The 18,941-nt window shown below is 45.9% G+C and overlaps 1 protein-coding gene across 2 annotated transcripts in view; it reads left to right on the top strand.

Annotated features, from left to right (window-relative positions):
* The window catches only part of TRAPPC12 (trafficking protein particle complex subunit 12), an 820,049-nt gene that overhangs the window by 10,104 nt on the left and 791,004 nt on the right, over positions 1-18,941 (top strand). The window contains exon 2 of one of the 2 annotated variants that reach the window (XM_085610772.1): positions 12,832-12,900. The exons of the other annotated variant lie outside the window; for it this stretch is intronic. Within the exon in view, the coding sequence (XP_085466898.1) occupies positions 12,879-12,900 (22 nt within the window). The 5' untranslated portion in view covers positions 12,832-12,878. The remainder of the gene's footprint in view (positions 1-12,831; positions 12,901-18,941) is intronic. 2 annotated transcript variants of the gene reach the window in all.

The following is an 18,941-nucleotide window of genomic DNA, read 5'->3' as shown; positions in this document are numbered from 1 at the left end:
GGCAGGCAGGGGCACACGCAGCAGCTGGTGGCCGTGCGGCGCGGGGGTGTTAGGCCAAAGATCTCCTCTTACAACCTTTTTTGGTCTTGTTTCTTTATTATTTCTTTCTCCAATCCAAGTTCTCTTTCTCAGAACTCGACCTTCTGATTTTTCATTCTCACTTTCATCCGATTCTGTTTCAAATGCCTCTTGTTCTTCAGCAGTTTTCTTTCGCTCCACAGTCTTTTTCACCACTGTTTGAGACTTCCCTATTTCTTTCCCTCCTCGGGTCTCCGACACGCAATCTTCTAGCTGTCTACTTGTCCCTTCACCTAGCTTATCAGGAATGTTTCCTACACCTCCTCGGGGGTCTTCCGCAATCTGTCCCTCTCTATCTTCTTCTGACCCTACTTCTTCAGGTATAATCTCAAGTGGATTTTCAACCTCCTCATCTGATTCAGGAGTAGTCTCTGTGTAACTGCTCTTTTCTCTTCTTTCTTCTTCACTGCTTATTGGAACTTCAGGCTCTCTCACAGAATCTGATCTCCCTTTTGAAACTCTCAATGTTTCTCTTGAAGTTTCTCCTGGAAAGAAAGAATCACCTGACTCTCTTTCTCCTTCAGCTCTCCCAGAATTTTGATTTCTCCTCACTGTTTCTGTTTCTTCATCATCACTGGAATCTGACTCTTCAAAATACTCCTTACCAGTCCCATCTTTTGGGTTTGGAACTCTCAGAGTATGACTTGCATGTACCCAGTTTTTCACACCAGCACACTTCACTGCAGTTGTCGTAGTCAGAATGACTTGTCTTGGCCTTCCCCACCTTGGAACCAAGCAATTTCTTCTTCTGTGCACTTTAATCCTCACCCAGTCCCCTGGACTCAGATCATGAGCTTGCTTCTTCTCAAGTGTAGTAGCGTCTTCTCCAACCTGGTGAAACACAGAATGAACTGCGTCAGCCAGGCCTTTACAGTAATCCAAAATCATGTCATCAGTTATTGTCATCAACTTATTGACCGGTACAAATGCATGACGCATTGCACGTCCCATCAAAATTTCATGTGGACTCAAACCAGTAGTTCTATCTGGAGTAGATCTAATAGTCATTAGTACTAGAGGCAAGACATCAGGCCATTTCATTCCAGTGGCTAAACACATCTTACCAATCCTGTTCTTAATTGTGCCATTTATCTGCTCCACAACACCAGAAGCCTCTGGTCTGTAAGCACAATGTAGCTTCTGCTGTATGCTCAATGCTTCACAAATTAAACTCATGAGCTCATTATAGAAGTGTCCACCTCTATCAGACTCAATCGTTACTGGAAACCCATACCTAGGAATCAGCTCTCTTAACAGTAACTTTGCCACTGTTATTCCATCATTTCTCCTAGTCAGATAGGCCTCCACCCATCTTGAGAACAAACAGACTACCACTAGAACATACCTCAATCTGTTCACTTGTGGCATTTCAATGAAATCAATCTGCATTCTGGTAAAAGGACCACCTTCTCTGCCTATTGTTCCTAGACTCACCACTGTCTTTTTCCCAGTGTTAAATTGCTGGCAAATCAAACATCTCTGACAAATGCTTTCTGCAATCATCCTGAACTTTGCATTGTACCAAGTCTGTTTAAAAGACCTGATCATCGCATCCCTTCCCAAATGTCCCTGGCCATGATACATCCTTGCCATTGCTGACAACATAGAATTCGGCATGACTGGTCTACCATCTCTATAGATCCAGACATGATCTGTTTCTCTTGGGGCACAACCTGCCTTGATCCAGTCTTTCTTTTCTTCCTTTCCTGCCTCATCCTGCAACTGTTTCACCTCATCCCATGTTTCTAGGACATTAGTAAACATCACAGAACAAAAAGACATTTCCCCTTCTCCTTCCCTATTAATCGAGTGATTATTTTTAGCACAATACTGTGCAATGTCATTCGCGAATCGGTTTCCAATTGTCACAAAATCATCTCCTTGTCCATGAGCAGCACATTTTACAACCGCTAATTCTTTAGGCAGCTGTATCGCCTCAAGCAATTTTCCAATCACCTCAGCATTCTTTATAGGGGTCCCACTCGACGTCAAGAAACCTCTCTGTAGCCAAAGCTGGCCAAAATCATGCACAACTCCAAATCCATACTGACTATCAGTCATCACAGTCACTCTCAGATCTTTCCCAATTTCGCAAGCTTTCGTCAATGCCACCAACTCAGCAACTTGTGCAGATTTCACTCCTTTCAATGGTGAAGCTTCCATCACTTCTGAAACCTTACACACTGCATATGCTGCACTCAGCACACCATCATCATTTCTCAGACATGATCCATCCACAAACAGCACATGATCACTCTCAGGCAATGGAAGATCTCTTATGTCTGGTCTCGGTTTTGTACAGTAATCCAGCACATCCAAACAATTGTGATCATCTTCTGTCTTTATACCCACACTTTCATTATCTGGCAATAATGTTGCTGGATTCACATTCACACATCTCTCAAGAGTCACATTTGATGCTCCCAGAATGACTTTCTCATATTTAGTCAGCCGACTATGTGACATATACTGAGTTCTGCTTCTTGTCAAAAGAATTGCCACATTATGAGGTACAAATACCCTTACAGGATATCCCATTATGATTCCCTCACTCTGTTCCAGACTTTTACATGTTGCAGCTACAGATTTCAGACAAACTGGTAAACCCACAGCTACAGGGTCAAGTGTCGATGAGAAGTACGCAATAGGCCTTCTCAGTAGTCCATGTTTCTGGATTAACACTGAAAGTGCACATCCATTTCTCTCACTGCAGTACAACTCAAACTCTTTTTCATAGTCTGGCATACCTAAAGCAGGGGCTTCACACATTCTGCTCTTTAACTCCTCAAATGCTGCCATTTGTTCTCCATCTAGTTCCAATGGATCTTTCATTTCACTTTTTGTCAGCTTAATCAGTGGCTTTGCTATCAGGGAGAAATTAATTATCCACTGACGACAATAACCCACCATTCCCAGAAACATCCTCACTTCTCTCTGGGTCTTTGGGGCTTTCATTTCTCTGATAATTCTGATCCTGTCATCAGTCACCTTTCTCAGACCCTTTTCAATATTGTGTCCAAGATAATGCACCTCTTTCTTGCAAAATTGCAATTTGGCTGGAGATACCTTTAACCCTCCATCTGCCAGATGATTCAGTAAAGCTATGGTATCTACTTCACAAGCTTCACGTGTCTTTGATGCCACGAGTAAGTCATCAATATATTGCACTAGTACTGAGTTTTCAGGCATGATCAAACTCTCCAATGACTTTTTCAATAACTGATTGAATATCGAAGGACTCTCCGTGTACCCCTGTGGGATTCGACACCATGCTAAAATACGCTGGCCAAACCTAAATGCAAAAATCGGCTGGCTGTCATGATGCAATGGAATTGAAAAGAAAGCATGACACAAATCAATCACTGTGTACCACTCAGCATCATGTAGAATCTGATGCAAAATCACTGACGGATTTGGCACAATAGGACAACATGCCACCACAATCTTGTTAACTTTTCTCAAATCCTGTACAATCCTGAACTTTCCATTAGGTTTCTTTAGCCCCATTATCGGTGAATTACACGGGCTACTCAGTAACTCTCTCTCAAAACTCCTTGCTGAATCATTTTCTCAATTATAGGAGTTATTCCTTCAATTATTTCTGGTGTCATTTTGTACTGAGGAATGTTAGGATAAGTAATTCCCTCTTTCACTGAAATTTTCACAGGATCTACATTATTCATCAATCCCACATCCTCTCCAGTAAAATCCCAAACTGTCTTTTTCACTGTGTCTCTCAGCTCTTGAGGCAAATCCTCTAGATTAAACACAGCATATGTACCAACCATCTCACTTTCTCTATTATCTAGAGTCATTCGGTACAAAACATCTTCATCTTGTGTTTCAAAAGCTATTCCATCCGGAGTACAAAAAATTGTACAGTTCATTTTACATAGCAAATCCCTGCCCAACAAGTTCACTGGACTAGTGTCACAGACTACAAATCTGTGCATGTCTGAAAATTTCCCTATTTGTACCCTTACTGGTTCAGTAAGACGTGTCTTGATTTGTGTATTGGCTACACCAACTACTTGGATTAATTCATCCGAGAGAGGAAGATTTCTAATATCTGCTGACCTGACAGTTGATCTCGTCGCACCTGTGTCTACTAAAAAAGTAACACTTTCTTCATTTATTTTCCCATCTACAAATGGTCCTGCCTTGTCTATTTCTAGAGTTGCACCAAGTATGCACTCTTCCTCCTCTCCTCGGCACCGTCAATAATCACCTTCAGACTCACTCCCTTCATTCTTTAACAAATACTGTTGTACCTGGTTAGAACGCCTTGGTTTGTTTACCTGCTCCTCATTATAGAATCCCGAATCCTGATTGTACTTTTGTGACCCTCTACTCTGCGGCAAGGGCGGTTTTGGCTCTTGGCTCTGCTGTCTCACAACCTTCTGTTGTTGCTGCTGTTGATTATCCCCCTCGTTCTGCACCTGTTGATTTAAGGGTTTACTCTCGTTATTCGCTAATGGTGGATTGGTACATTCAGATCTCCAATGTCCCAGTTGGCCACAGTTGTGACAAGGAAACTTTTTTTTCGCTTCCTCAAGATTCCCGTTTCCTTTCCCTGCATATCTGGGCCTATTCCCTGAATTATTTGCCTGTTCCACCAACTGTGCTTCTTGTCTCTCCGCAACCTTCACTTGTGCCCACATTGCTTTCTCTTTCAGCTTTCTCTGTTTTGCTTCAATTTCATCACTGAAGTACTTTGCATGTCTCAGAATCTCATCTATTTTTTTACTCTGCCAGTCCACTGTATGCTCACGAATTCTCTCAATAATCTCAGGTCTCAGGCCATATACAAATCTGTATACAAAATGACTCAAATCCTTGTCACCCAGGTGCTCATCCCCACTGAATTGTTTAAAAGCCAGTATCAGCCTCTCATAAAAAGCATGAACTGATTCTTTTGCTTCCTGATGTGTTCGATCTATCTTAACCCAGTCTGTCTCTTTTGGAGGGACTTTAATTTTCAGGTATACAATCACCTGATCATACTTCCTCATTACTTCTGGATCTGGTGCTCCTGTTCTCTGGTCTCTTGGATATTCCTCAGTAGGCCAACTTACAACTATTTTACACTCAGCCCACAAGTCTGCTGGAACAATTATATCAAACAGACTATTCAGGTCAATCCACAGCACTTTTGACAATTTCACAAACCTGTCTACCTGCCTATACCACTCGACGGGCTTTTCTCTCAGTCGAGGGAAATCATTCGTAAATGATAAAATATCCTGTCTGGTCCATGGAACATGTACATATCCTCCAGGTATTTCTCTCATAGGATAAGCATCCACTGTTTTCTCTTTTTCTCTCACAGGAAATGCTGAATAAGTCCTGTCCACTGATTCTTCCCTTTTCTTATACCACCTATCCTTCCATTTTTCTACATCACCCCATTTTCGCAACAATGCGATCATTTCCTTAATCTGTCCTGTTCTACCAGCACCATTCAGATTTTCAATATCCTTGTCCGTAAAATCCATCCTGTAAGACCTCTGCAATGCTTTTACCTTATCAATGTCAACTCCTTGCTCACTCGCTATTGCTCTTAACCTGTCATGCGTATTTTTAGCTCTCCAGGTAATGTTTTTACACATGAATAACAATTCTCCATCATGATGATTTTTTAGAATGTCTGTAGGAACTGTCCCTACCACAAGCTCCTCTAATTCTATGCGTAACTTGGCCACATCAATTGCCTGGGAATCTTTATCCCTCTTTTGAAGGACTCTCATCCAATCATTCAAATCTTCAGCTGTTATTTCAGTAGTTCTTTTCACTGGAACCACCTTTTCTGGCATCCTCTGTGGTTCTAACATTGGCATCCCTGAACAACTAGCATCACTAGTATCCAATCTCGAATTAGACTGTACCTCTAATCCTCCACTGCATGTGTCACGTCTGGATTGTCTCAAATCATCATTACTTTCTGTCCTTTTCCCTGAATCTCCTGAGGGACCAGCCAAACTTGTCAATCTATTCCCAACATATGGAATCACCAAACTATTTTCACCCATCCTCTGTTTATCAAAAACAGGCATAACCGGACCTATGGTTACAGGCACCGTAACAGCTTCTAGATTCTTCGTCAGTTCTCTAATCTTTTCAGTCAGTTCTGATGTAGTTCTAGCTAATTCTCTCGTATTCTCATCACCACATCTTTTCTCTCTCTCTTTTTCTCTGAAAGGGTTACCACTTCTTAATTCAGGTGTCACAACTTCTGTCTCAATGATACGCAATGTATCTCTTATTGGAGAAACAACTGGTGTGCTCTCTTCTGGTTCTGGTCTATATGGAGGTGGTCTCTTGTACATCATGTCATTCAAGACCTCATCCTCATACTCACTAACTCCATATCTTTTCACTTCTGCCTCCAGAACCCTTTCTGTACCCTTCCTTTCTTCCCTCTCGTCAACTGTTCTCATAGGATATAATCCCTCTGACATACTAGCATCTCGCCATCTCCTCATTCGATCATGATGAGTTTCACGATCATGTTTTCTCCCAAACATGTATCTGTAGTTGCCTCCAGACCTCTGTTTTTCCTGCTCATGTACTTCCTCTTCCCATTCCACCAAAGCCTCAAACTGTGTCGGCCTTGGTCTAGGCTATAGACCCATCATTTTCTCTCGCAAATTTCTCAACACGGCCAAATTAAATGAACCATGTTCTGGGAATGCTAAGACACCATCTTCCTTAGTATACCTAGCCCAATTCTCCAACCATATACAGGTATGATACCCATATCTCGCAACCATGAAGGATGCAGGCGTTTTCGTTGGAGGTAACAATTCACCTTCTCTTGTTTTAACATCTTTATCCTTGTCAAACCATCCTTTAATTTTTCCGAACAAGGATTTCTTTTTCTTTTTCTCTTCTTGGTAATACATTTCTGCGTTTACCAAACTTTCTAATCCCTTCCGTAATACAACTGAATAGTACAATATTTCACCCAATAACAGCGCGACTCACACCAACGCACCAATCCTGGAGCGTCTACGTCACCTTGTACCCCTTCCAATCCTTGCGCGGCTCACACCAACGCACCAATCTCAGCACGAGCACTGTTCAGATCCACTACCCAATCAGAGCGCGGTCTCTATTACGTCAGCAGTCGCTGCAGTCGTTCCTGCTCCTGTCTCCTGTCACTCGTCTACCCCTCCTTTACAAAAATCTTCTCAGTAGACTTCGTGTCAAATTTTACAATATCTATTAGTTACAACATATAAACATCTCCATTGTCTGCTTCGCTAACCATAGAATAGTAAAGAAAATCTTTTTCACAAGAATCCCGTCTTTTCCCTGAAACAGCACTCACTTCTGTTCCACTACGGAATTAATACTCTCGTTGACACAGTAGCACATTCCTCTACTCTGCCCTTCTAACATGCATCCATTAACTGTTTCCTCTAGGACTGCTCCAAAGAGTCTTACAATCAACTAAATGCTCATACATTCACTCACTTTCATACAAGAAAATATAATACATACACACAGAATCCTGCCTTCCCGAGAACAGCGAACAGTCTGTCCTACTACAGAATTATAACACGCATTAACCAAGCAGTGTTTTCCTCTGCCCAGTCTTTCAGACAAGCTCAGAGAATACCTATTACTTCTCCCGCGATAAGCTTTAAAGGCGAACCTTACGGATCCCTGGGACTTAAGACCAGAGTTTCACAGATAACCTTTGCTATCATACACACTCCTTTTATACTAGAAATATATCCCTAATAGTAACACACGACGATGTCACTGATTCCGAACCCAGACAATGTGACGCGCAACTTCAATTGTCACACGTTTTTCCTGCATACGTACAGGACCAACAATCCCGTCTTTCCCGAGAGCAGTATATACTTCCCTCTGCCCTACTACGGAACTGCTACCAGCTCCCAAATTCCAGAAGCACTACATAAAACTCAACACGACGACTCCAACATATAGTATTAGTACATATACCAACATCAATCAATAATCAATAAATCAAAAAGCCAATGTACAAGCAATCTAATCAGATCAAGACAATAATCAAAACCATCAAATTCTGCTACCAGGAAATTGATCCAGATCAGGGCATATAAATTCTCTCTACTTCCACGGACAGAGTAATTTCACAGATACACGCACATACACTCACCATACGCTTGGGCCCATTTCACTAACATACACTCAGATTACTCTATCAATACCAACCATGAGAGAGAGAACCTTCTAAACACCCTGCATCTGCACTGAGGTCAATGAGACCTAATTGACACTGTCTTGAGTCATGATTTAAACAACAATAATCACAATAGAGTACTCAATAATTGACAATAAATAACCACCAACACTGTACTTTATCTAAAATTAGTTCAAAGAAAAATCAATCAAAACAAAATCATTATTCTCATAGTTACCTATTCTAGCTAAATGTCATAAATGGGTCAGGACAGGTCTCTCAGTAGAAGTCTCCCAAGTCACCGTCCTCACAGCATCGATCCTCACCAACGCAAATTTGGGAAGAAGTGGCCTCAGACCCTCTGTAGTCTAACAATACTTATAGAGAAACTTACAAAATAAAGCAACATAAAATGTTCTAAATTTCCGTTGAGCCGCTGAGCAGAGCGAGCAGGAAAGGATGTAGCATCGCTACATTTGGAAAATCTCCGCTCAGAAAAATCACAAAAATAAAAAGACGGAAGAAGGAAACTCGAGTTTGCAACTGTAATTTTTTAAAATGTTCTTCCTCAGAACCATCACGAAGCCACCACTCTAATCACAAAGTTCATTGTGGCTCTCTTTTCCTCCAAGGTTACTTGGACGATTTCCCAGAGTCGCTGTCATTGCGGAAACTTTCAAACTCCAGCAGAAGCCATAGTCAGGTGACTTTCAACCAGGCCTCTCGTCATCTCATTTTACTCGAGCACAGGCTTTAAACGGCAGCCATTTTCTTTAAGGCCAAAACGAACCATCTTAATCGAAAGAAATACAAACAACGTTACTACATCATCGCAATGATTAAACAGTGTTGATTCCCACTAATACCCTTATGTGTATGTAATTAACTAGCCATTTGCAACATATTTAAGCATTAGTACACATTATTTTAAAAGCGTTTTGTACTTTAAACAAACAACACTTAGCAACATTCATTTAATAAAACCTGCACATTATTATTAAGCAACATATATGCATTCCCGCGTGTAATTTCTCTTGTTAATTCATGTTGGTTAATTAGAATTTTCACACAAAACAAATAATTAATAATTACAATTAGTATTTTTAATTCTTAACATATAGACAAAACTGGAGCTTAAAAAACCCGATAAATTTTCAACAGAAAACTCTGCTCCAGCAATGTCCTGGAAGTGGTTCTCTTTGATGAACTTGGAGAGTTGGGCGTTGATGGCCTTCTTGATGACCTTGGCTGGGTCTGAAGTTCTTGAGGTCCGTCGGGTCGGCAGATGGCTTCTTCAGCAGGGGGTTGATCTTGGCGTGTTTCTAGTCATCTGAGAAGATGGTGGTTTCAGTGGAGCAATTGATGGTGTGGCAAAGCTCGGGGCAATGGAGGTGGATGCTCTATGGAAGATGAGGTACGGGCAAGGGTCCGATGGGGCTCCGGAGTGGATGTTCTTCATGGTCGTGAGTGTGTCGTCTGTGGTGAGCGGAACCCAGTTGAGCAGGATCTGTTAGTGTGCGGCGTGGTTGTGTGCCTTGGTGACGGGCATTGTGGCAGGGTATTGGGTCTCGAAGCTGTCGTAAACCAGCCTGTTATTGTGGTGGAAGAAGGTGCTCTGTTTGTTGCATAGGTCTTGGGAGGGGTGGGACGTCTGTGGTCTGGCTGTTGGGTCTCGCAAACTCCTTGATGATGGCAAAGAGTTATTTGCTGTTGTGTGCGTTCTGTCCTGGAGGGGCGTTTTCTTTGTGATTTTGAGAAGGAGGTGGTGTGCGATGATGGCCGTTTTGAAGGTTGCATGGGTTTCTGGTGTTTTGTTCCTCAATCTCTTCTCAAGTTATTTGCAGGTGCGTCTGGACTTGTGGATGGCGCGAGTGAATCAGCTTGCTTTCTTGGAGTGTTGCTTGCCAGGTGCCTTCTTGAGGGGTGCCAGAGTGGCGGCACAGTTGGAGATCCATCAGTGAAAGTTGAGTGATGAGGTGTTGGCGTCTGCTGATGTCGGTGGTGTGGAAGTGCTGAGGAACGCATTGAGATGTTCCTTGGTGGCCTTGTCCAGCTACGACGGGGGGCAGTGAGGGCGATGGTGTATGGTGGAAGTGGTGAAGGCGAAGTGCACTCAGTGGTGGTCGGTCCAGAGGAGTTCGGTGGTGTGGCTGTAGATGATGTTTCCGGTGGTGGATAGATTGAGTCGAGCGTGTGTCCGGCTGCGTGGGTCAGAGCAATGACTAGCTGCTTGAGTCCAATGTTGGCAAGGTTCTCCAGAAGAGAAGCAGTGTTTCGGTCACTGGGGTTGTCCAGGTGGAAGTTGAGGTCACAGAGTAGGATGTAATCGGTGGATGCGAGAGCCTGGGGTATGATGAGGTCTACTATGGCCTCGCTAAAGAGTGGGCGGGGGCCGGAAGGCCTGTAGACGAGGGTGCTGCGGACGGTGGTGTTGGGGTTGGTTTGGATCTGGAAGTGAAGGTGTTCCATGGTTGTCGTTGGGTTGTTCGAGTGTGTGGTCAGGCGGATGGTGTTCTTATGGATGATGCCGGTGCCTCCTCATGGTCGGTGATCGCAGTCCTTGCAGGTGATTTTGTACCCATTGGGGATGGCAGTGTTGATGTCCGGATCTGAGCTGGGGTTGGTCCAGGTTTCCGGGAGGAAGGCGATGTCGGAAGAGGCGGCATCAAGGAGGTCCCAGATTTCTGTGGCTTGCTTGTGATGGATGCGTGTTGAGGAGGATGCAGCTGAGCCAGCCTGGTGCACTGTTGGTCGGCTGTGCGGCGGGAAGAGCTGGAGTGTTGGGGTGGGCAAAGATGTAGTTGCAGTTCCGGCAGGAGAAGGGTCCTTGACCTCGGCAATGCAAGGTGGCAGGCCCTGTGTTGAGGGCGAGAAGGGTGCTGGCTTTCTATCGGTGGAAGGTCCGAGAACCATAATCTGTGGCGCTGGGTTTATTCCAGGTGTGGGCGGGCGCATATATGCATGCCTTTGGCACGCCTGGTGCCATTAAGTAGTGTGCGGGAGGGCTGGACAGCTGGTAAGCGGGAATCGCGGGGAGTGGGAAAGGGTCACTGAAAGGTGCGGGCCCGTGGAGCATTGCAGCAGTAAGGGCTGCAAAGAAAAAGAGTGAGGGAAGAGAACCATTGCAAAGGGACAGAAAAAATGCAAAAGGAGTAAAAGGGGAAAACACTGAAAAAAGGCAAATGCAGAAAAGCAGAGGAAAGAGACACCTAAGGACAGCCCAGCTGCAGAGCAGTGATGCTCTGCCACTAGACCGCCAGGGCCTCGAACTCCTGACCAGAGGGTCAGCAGCAGCAACGGGAGCAGCAGCAGCTACCAGGCAGAGCTGTGCAGGGAAGAGAGCAGTCCATTAGAAGGTCAGTGGACTGCACCTTCACCGCGCAGCAGCCACCATTAAGTAGTGTGCAGGGGGCTGGACAGCTGGGAAGTGGGAAACACGGAGAGCAGGAAAGAGTCACTGAAGGGGGTGGGGCATTGCAGCAGCAAGGGCTGCAAAGCAAAAGATGGAGGGAAGAGAAAAAATGCAAAAGGAGTAAAATGGAAAAAAAATGAAAAAAGGCAAAAGCAGAGGAAAGAGAGACATAAGGACAGCCCACCTGCAGAGAAGTGATGCTCTACCACTAGACCACCAGGGCCTCGAACTCCTGACCAGAGGGTCAGCAGCAGCAGCTGCCAGGCAGAGCTTTGCAGGGAAGAGAGCAGTCCACTAGAAGGTCAGTGGACTGCACCTTCACCACGTAGCAGCCACCATTAAGTAGTGAGCGGGGGCTGGACAGCTGGGAGGCAGGAAACACGGGGAGCAGGAGAGAGTCACAGGAGGGGGCTGGGATCGCAGCAGCAAGGGTGGCGAAGCAAAAGAGCGAGGGAAGCGAAAGAAGTGCAACGAGACACAAAAATAGTCAAAAGGAATAAAAGGTAAAATCAGAAAGAGGCAAAAGAAGCAGAAAAGGAGAGGAAAGAGACATAGAAGGGCAACCCAGCAGCAGAGCAAATATGCTCTACCACTAGACCACCAGGGCCTCAAACGTCTGGCCAAAGAGTCAGCAGCAGCAATGGGGGTAGCAGCAGCTACCAGGTGGAGCTGTGCAGGGAAGGGAGCAGTTCACTAGAAGGTCAGTGGACTGCCATTCTATCTTGGTCGAAACACTGGTCATCGGGCTTAAGACTCAGACCTGGGGCACTCTAGTTGTCAAAGCCTGCAGATCTGACCTGGCATCAGCAGACAAAACCTGAAATGTCCGATCTTTCAAGAATGATGTTATCCAGGCTAGAGTTGTTCCCTCAAGACCCAGTGCAACCAGTATTTCAACCAAGATGGAATTCTCATAATCTCTTCCACCATCTGTAGCACCTCCTCCCAGTAGGAGTGAACCTTTGGACAGTTCCATCTTGTGTGTATTATGTTCCCCCTCTCCCTGCATCCTCTCCAGCAGATGTCTGGGTCCCCACTTATCACTTTCATGCGAGTTGAGGTAAGATACCATCTACTGAGGAGTTTGTAGGCATTTTCTTTGTGTTGTATGTAGAGGATGTGGCTACCCTGCCTCCCAAGTGTCATCTGGTATCTCTTTTTCTAGGTCTGTACTAGAAGCTATCATAGAGGAAGGGGTTTGTTCGGAATGGGATGGATTTATTGCTGTATAAAGGTAGGAGGTCTCTTTTTTTATTTTGTCGTGGAAGACGGTGTCAGGCGTAGTCTTGTCTCCTTTCTCTCACAATTGTATCTCTTTATCCCCTAGGCAATGTAGCAATTGATTGGGCTTTTTATTCGTTGCGTGGTTGGGAATGGAACTTGTCCACGCACATCTTCCTGTGCATTACTATCCCGTCCATGTAAAAGACGCCTACTCATAACAGCGCCTGTCATTCCAACATGAAGAGCTAGGGTCCAACAGTCCAGACAAAAAGTCTAGATTGGGAGTAATCGGAGTCATGGAGGAAGGGTACATGGTCATAATCTGGTTACGGACATTGTTTCCCAACGATGCAATCGTATAGCGGTGGAGCAGAGGTGGGTGTTGTGATTTGGTCTATGTTTGTGCGGAGCCATTGTATGTGTGATAAGGAGACCTGAGCTTAATGTTTCAGAACAGAGGGTGGTGTGGGGAGTTTGGTGCCAGTCCAGCGCTGGCAGCAGTTGGGCTTCTAAAGTGTAGCTAGTCACATTGGGGAGTCCCACCCCCATTCGCCAGTTTCCTATAGAGTGTGAGTCGGGATACTCTGGGTGATTTTGTTACCCTCACATAAAAACAAGGAGTTTGTTTTGGATCTGTTTGAGCTGTTTTCGCATTTGAGAGGAAAAGCATGGAAAACATAGAGCCGCCTTGGGAGGAAGTTCCTCTTTATGCTGATGACACACCCTCGACCCCATCTTCGCAGGAGGAAACAAAATCCACTTCTTCCACACCACGCTGCCTCCCTGGACAGACCACCACTGCGTACACTTCCACATCAACAAACCCACCTCGCCCAAACCTGCACCCAGCCCTCCATGAAGGAACTGCAGCAAGGTCATTGAGGAGCAGCTCAACTACACCTTCAACCGCGATTCCCCCTCCACCTCGACTGACGCCAACCTCACAGCCAAAGAACTTCACAGATGGATCACCAACTGCGCAGACGAGCTTGCACCCCTACGTAACTCCGACCGACAGCCCTCCTCCCCTTCATGGCCAAAGTCACTGAGCAGACCGTCAACGTTCAACTAACGAAATTCATCAAAGGAAACCCATCCTCGACCCCTCCCAATCTGGATACCGCAGCAACCACAGCACTGAGAACACTCTACTCGCCACCACAGACCACATCGGCACCCTCCTCGACCAAGGACACACCGCAGCCCTGATCCTACTCATCCTCTCTGCAGCATTCAACACCATCTTGCACCGCACACTCACCGCCAGACTCCACGACGCTAGCATAGAGGGAACTGTCCTCGGCTGGCTCCGCTCTTTCCTCACCGGCAGAATCCAAAGAATCAGACTTCCACCCTTCCTCTCCGAACCCACGGAAATCAACTGTGGAGTACCCTAAGGATCATCGCTCAGCCCCACGCTCTTCAACATCTACATGGCCCCCCTCTCTGCCATTGTCAGACAGCACAGACTCAGCATAGGATCCTACGCCAGCTCATCCTCTCCCTCACCAAGAACCCCATCACCACCAGACGCCACTTCCAGGAGGTAATGAAGGATGTGGCATCCTGGATGGGCAGCAGCTGCCGTGAAGCTCAACTCGGAGAAGACAGAGGTCCTCGTACCCTCCCCCGCTGCATGTGACAACACCTGGTGGCCCACCGCCCTCAGCAGCCCCCACCCCCACGGACCACGTCCGTAACCTCGGCATCTTACTTGACTCCTCCCTTTCCATGACCCGACAGGTCAACGCCTTTGCCTCCACCTGCTTCAACACCCTCTGCATCCTCTGAAAGACCTTCAAATGGATCCCCCCGAATCAAGGAAGACCCGTCACCCATGCACTCATAAACAGCAGCATGGACTACGGAAACACCCTCTACGCCGGGATCAACAAGTCTCTGCCCAGCAAACTCCAGACTTTACAGAACACCACAGCCAGACTTGTCCTCGGCATCCCTCGACACAAACACATCACCCAAAACCTGTGTAACCTCCACTGCCTCCCCGTCGAGAAGAGAGTAACTTTCAAGATACTCACCCATGCCTAAAAATGCCTCCACAACATCGGACCCCATTATCTCAACGATAGAATCTCCTTCCACGTACCCAAGAGAAACCTCCGATCCGCCGACCTCGCCGAACCCAAGCGCATCCACAAAGCAAGAACGGGTGGAAGAACCTTCTCCTACATCATTTTACAGCACATCCAACAGTGGTGGGTTGTTTGATTTGATTCATGATTTCGATAGCGCCCGAATCACCCCCATCGGGGTATCTCAGCGCTGTGACTGCTAGTGGCCAACCAAAGGAGAGTTAGAACAGTGTCGTTTTCAGCAGTTTTCTGAAAGTCAGGAAGTTGGGGCATTGACTCAACTGGGGGGGGGGGGGGGGGGGGGGAGCTAATTTCAATACCACGGAGCGAGGTGGGAGAATGCTTTACCGCCCATGCGGGCTAGTTTGATGTGGGACATGGAGGAATCCTTGGTTACTTGATCGAAAGGTTCTGGGTGGCATATATCTGACCAGTTTTTTGGTCAGGTAGCTGGATCCCATGTTGTTCAGGGATTTGTGAACCATGCAGCATATTTTGAATTTTACTTTGTTTCACTGGCAGCCAGTGATGTTCTCGAAGTAACGGAGCAGCTGAGGTTCTGGGAGGGGCGTTGTTCACCAATCGGGCCGTGGTGTTTTGGACTACTTGCAGTTTGCTAAGGGAGGATTCCTTGGCAGAGATAAGTAAAGCGTTGATGTAGTCCAGGCGGCTGAGAATCAGGGCCTGGACCAGAGTTTTGCGTATGGATGTTGGTAGAAGGGGGAAGACCCTACGGAGGAGGCCCAGTGTGCGATAGCATGTCCCTGCGGTGTGGTTAACGTGCTCTTCTAATGTAAGTTTCTGGTCAAGTTTCAACCCCTAAGTTTTTCACCACATGTTTGGGGGATGGGGCTGACCCTAGTTCCTCAGGCCACCAGTTGGGGGACCACTTCATCGTTGCTTCTCCGAACAGCATGATTTCAGATTTTTCAGTGTTTAGCTGGAGGAGGTTGACTCTCATCCAGTGTGCAATGCCTTTCATACCCTCCGAGAAGGTGGATTGGATGTTCGTGTCCGTTTTATCAAAGGAGAGAAGAAGTTGCGTGTAATCGGCATAGGAGATAGGGATAAAACCGAGTTGCCTCAGTAGGCCAGCCAGGGGGGTAACATAGAAAAATAATGTGGGGCTCAAGCATGAGCCCTGCGGTATCCCCCTGGTGACTTTGGTGGTTTGTGAGCTGAAAGGGCCTAGGTTTATGGTTTGCGTTCTGTGGGTGAGGAAATCGGTCAGCCATTTCAGGGCTTTCCCTCGGATGCCTATGTCCTCGAGTCGCTGGAGTAGAATCTGGTGGGAGATGGTGTCAAATGCTGCGTACAGGTCGAGCAGCACCAAAAGTACTGCTCGACCTTCGTCTGCCAGCATACGGATGTTGTCCATTACTTCCACCAGGGCTGACTCGGTGCTGTGTTTAGGTCGAAATCCTGACTGTGAGTGGTCCAAACGATTTGAGGATTCAATAAATTCCGACAGATGCTTGGTAATATGTTTCTCTAGGAGTTTGCTGTGTAGGGGGAACAGCGAAATGAGACGGTAGCTAGAGACCTCATCAATGGTGATCTTAGGGTTCTTCCTAATGGGAGTGATCTGTGCTGCTTTCCACTCTGGTGGGAGGCTGCCTTCTTCCATAGATCTATTGAGAATTGAGCAAATGGGAGCAGCAAGCGTCTTGGATAGGAGGGCAGAGGTCTTAGAAGGTATGGGATCTAGGAGTGATCCAGATTTGACCACTTTCAGCAATGATTCCACTTTGATTGCGGTCAAAGCTGGAAAAGATTCAAGGGTTAGAGCGTCGGTAGCAATAGGGGGAGAGTCTATGCTGGGGCCCGATTGAGGATAGGGGCTGGAGCTAATCTTTTGGTAGATGGTTTCAATTTTTTCCGAAAAGTGATTTGCAATGCTGTTGCACAAAGTTTGGGAGGGGTTGCTTCGGTGTGACAAGCCTTGGGGGTGATAAATGAGTTCAAAACTTGGAACGAGGTGCGAGAGGAGTTTCCAGCGCTTTCAAGTTGTACTATAATGTGCGTTTTCCGAGCGAGTTTTATATTTTTATGATATGCTGCTAGTGCGGTTTTGAAGTTTTCCTTATCTTGCGGGTCTTTGGAAAGGCGCCATAGCCGTTCCTGTTTCTTATATTGGCATTTTTCGGATCTTATATCGGGGGAGTACCATGGGGTCTGGAGACGTTTAGTTTTGGTCGGTATTGATTTCAGAGAGGCTAGACAGTCAATCGTAGTTATCATACTGGCTGTGAAGGACTCCAAGCGTTACTGAGTCGTGTCGGCGTCCGAAATCTTGAGATGTGTGAATATTTCGTGGAACTTAGTGGGGGTAATTTTCTGCCATTGCCTGTAATTCTTTGTAAGATGGGTGTTATGGGCTATGTTGTTTTTCTGGCCGTGAATTTGAAAATCAATTGGAAAGGGATCCGACCATGTCAGAGGGCTAGAGGTTTTGCAGGTGATGTTGGGGGAATTAGTAAAAATTATGTCTACCGTGTGCCCTGCCCGGTGGGTGGGCTCATTGTTGATTTGTGTTAATCCTAGTGTGGATAGGTCCGTCAGCAAAGCTACAGCCTCTTTGTTGTCAGGATTTTCGGCGTGTATTCTTAAAGTCGCCAAGCAGTAAGAAATTTCTGGTTGAGATTGCGTGGGGATAAATTAGTTCCATTAGCTGTGAAGGAAACTTGGAGAGGGGTCCTGGGGGCCTGTATACGAGTGCACCTTTCCAGCTAAGTTGGGGATGTAGGTCCGCTGTGAAGATCAAAATCTCCATAGATCCGCTACACTGATGGCCAATCATAGAGATTTTAATCGGGTCTTTATATATGATTGCTAGACCACCTCCTATCTTGTGAGGTCCATCTATTTTATGAATATGATAACCCTCAGGAACTGCAACAGCAATTTCGGGGTTAGAGCAGGGCTTGGTCCAAGTTTGAGTCAGAAATCACATGTAGAGGAGAGTGGAGGATATCTGATCCCATATATGAGTGGAATGCTTGGGTAGTGATCTGTCATTGGCCAGGAAGCAGTTCCAACCTCTGTTATTGTGATTTTGTGGGGAGTGTGGTGTTCTTTCCTGTTCGCTGGTGATAGGGGTTTGCCTCATAGGTGCTTTCTGTTTCTTTTGCCAGGGTGATTCCCAGGTATTGTAGGGAGCAGTCGTCCCAGTGGAACCCAAAACTTTGAAGGACTAATAGCTAATTAAGTAACAAGGCGATCGGCCAGTAGGAGCCACAAGATATGGAGTCCTTCCTTGGCTTCAATATTAAAGTGATGGTGGAGCCTGCCATGGATGGCGTAAGCTCTCTTGTTTGGAGAAAGTAATTGTAGAGAGCCGTGAGTAGGGGTACTAATGTATTCTTGTATGCTTTATAGAAGGATGTCGACAGCCCATTTAGGCCCTGAGCCTTGTTAGGTTTGAGTAGTTTAATCACGGCCCTAACTTCATCAGACGTTATCGGGTCATCTATTAACAAGAAGTCAAGGTCCCTTGTATTGGGGAAGGCAAATAACTCTTAAGTAGCGAACCTGAACCTCCTCATCTACTAGTTGGGCCAAGTTAAGGGTGGAGTAGAAGCGATGGAGTACCTGGAGGATCTTGAGTTGTGGTTTGGGTGGCGCCACTCATCTTTGAGCACCATAATTGTGTTTCTAACTTGATTTTTGTGTAAGTTATAGGCTAGTATCCTGACTTTGAGTTCAGTCTTCTTTTGGGCGGACATGCAGGTCAAGTGAGCTGTGTGTGAAATTAACTCTCTCCTAATCACTACCTTAGCAGCATCGTAGATTGTATTCCACCGAACTTCCCCATTGTTATTTTCCTTAAAATATTGTTCAGTGATATCACAAACCGACTTGCGTAGAGTTGCGTCTCAAAATGCAGTTTCATTGATTGTCCATAGATTCTGCAGAGGTCATTGTGGAAGCAACCGATCCAAGCGGGTCACAACTGCAG

The sequence above is a fragment of the Triturus cristatus genome, chromosome 6 (assembly GCF_964204655.1).
Source record: "Triturus cristatus chromosome 6, aTriCri1.1, whole genome shotgun sequence".
NCBI lineage: Eukaryota > Metazoa > Chordata > Amphibia > Caudata > Salamandridae > Triturus > Triturus cristatus.
The sequence above is the reverse complement of the archived record's forward strand: the minus strand, read 5'-3'. Positions and strand labels throughout refer to the sequence as shown.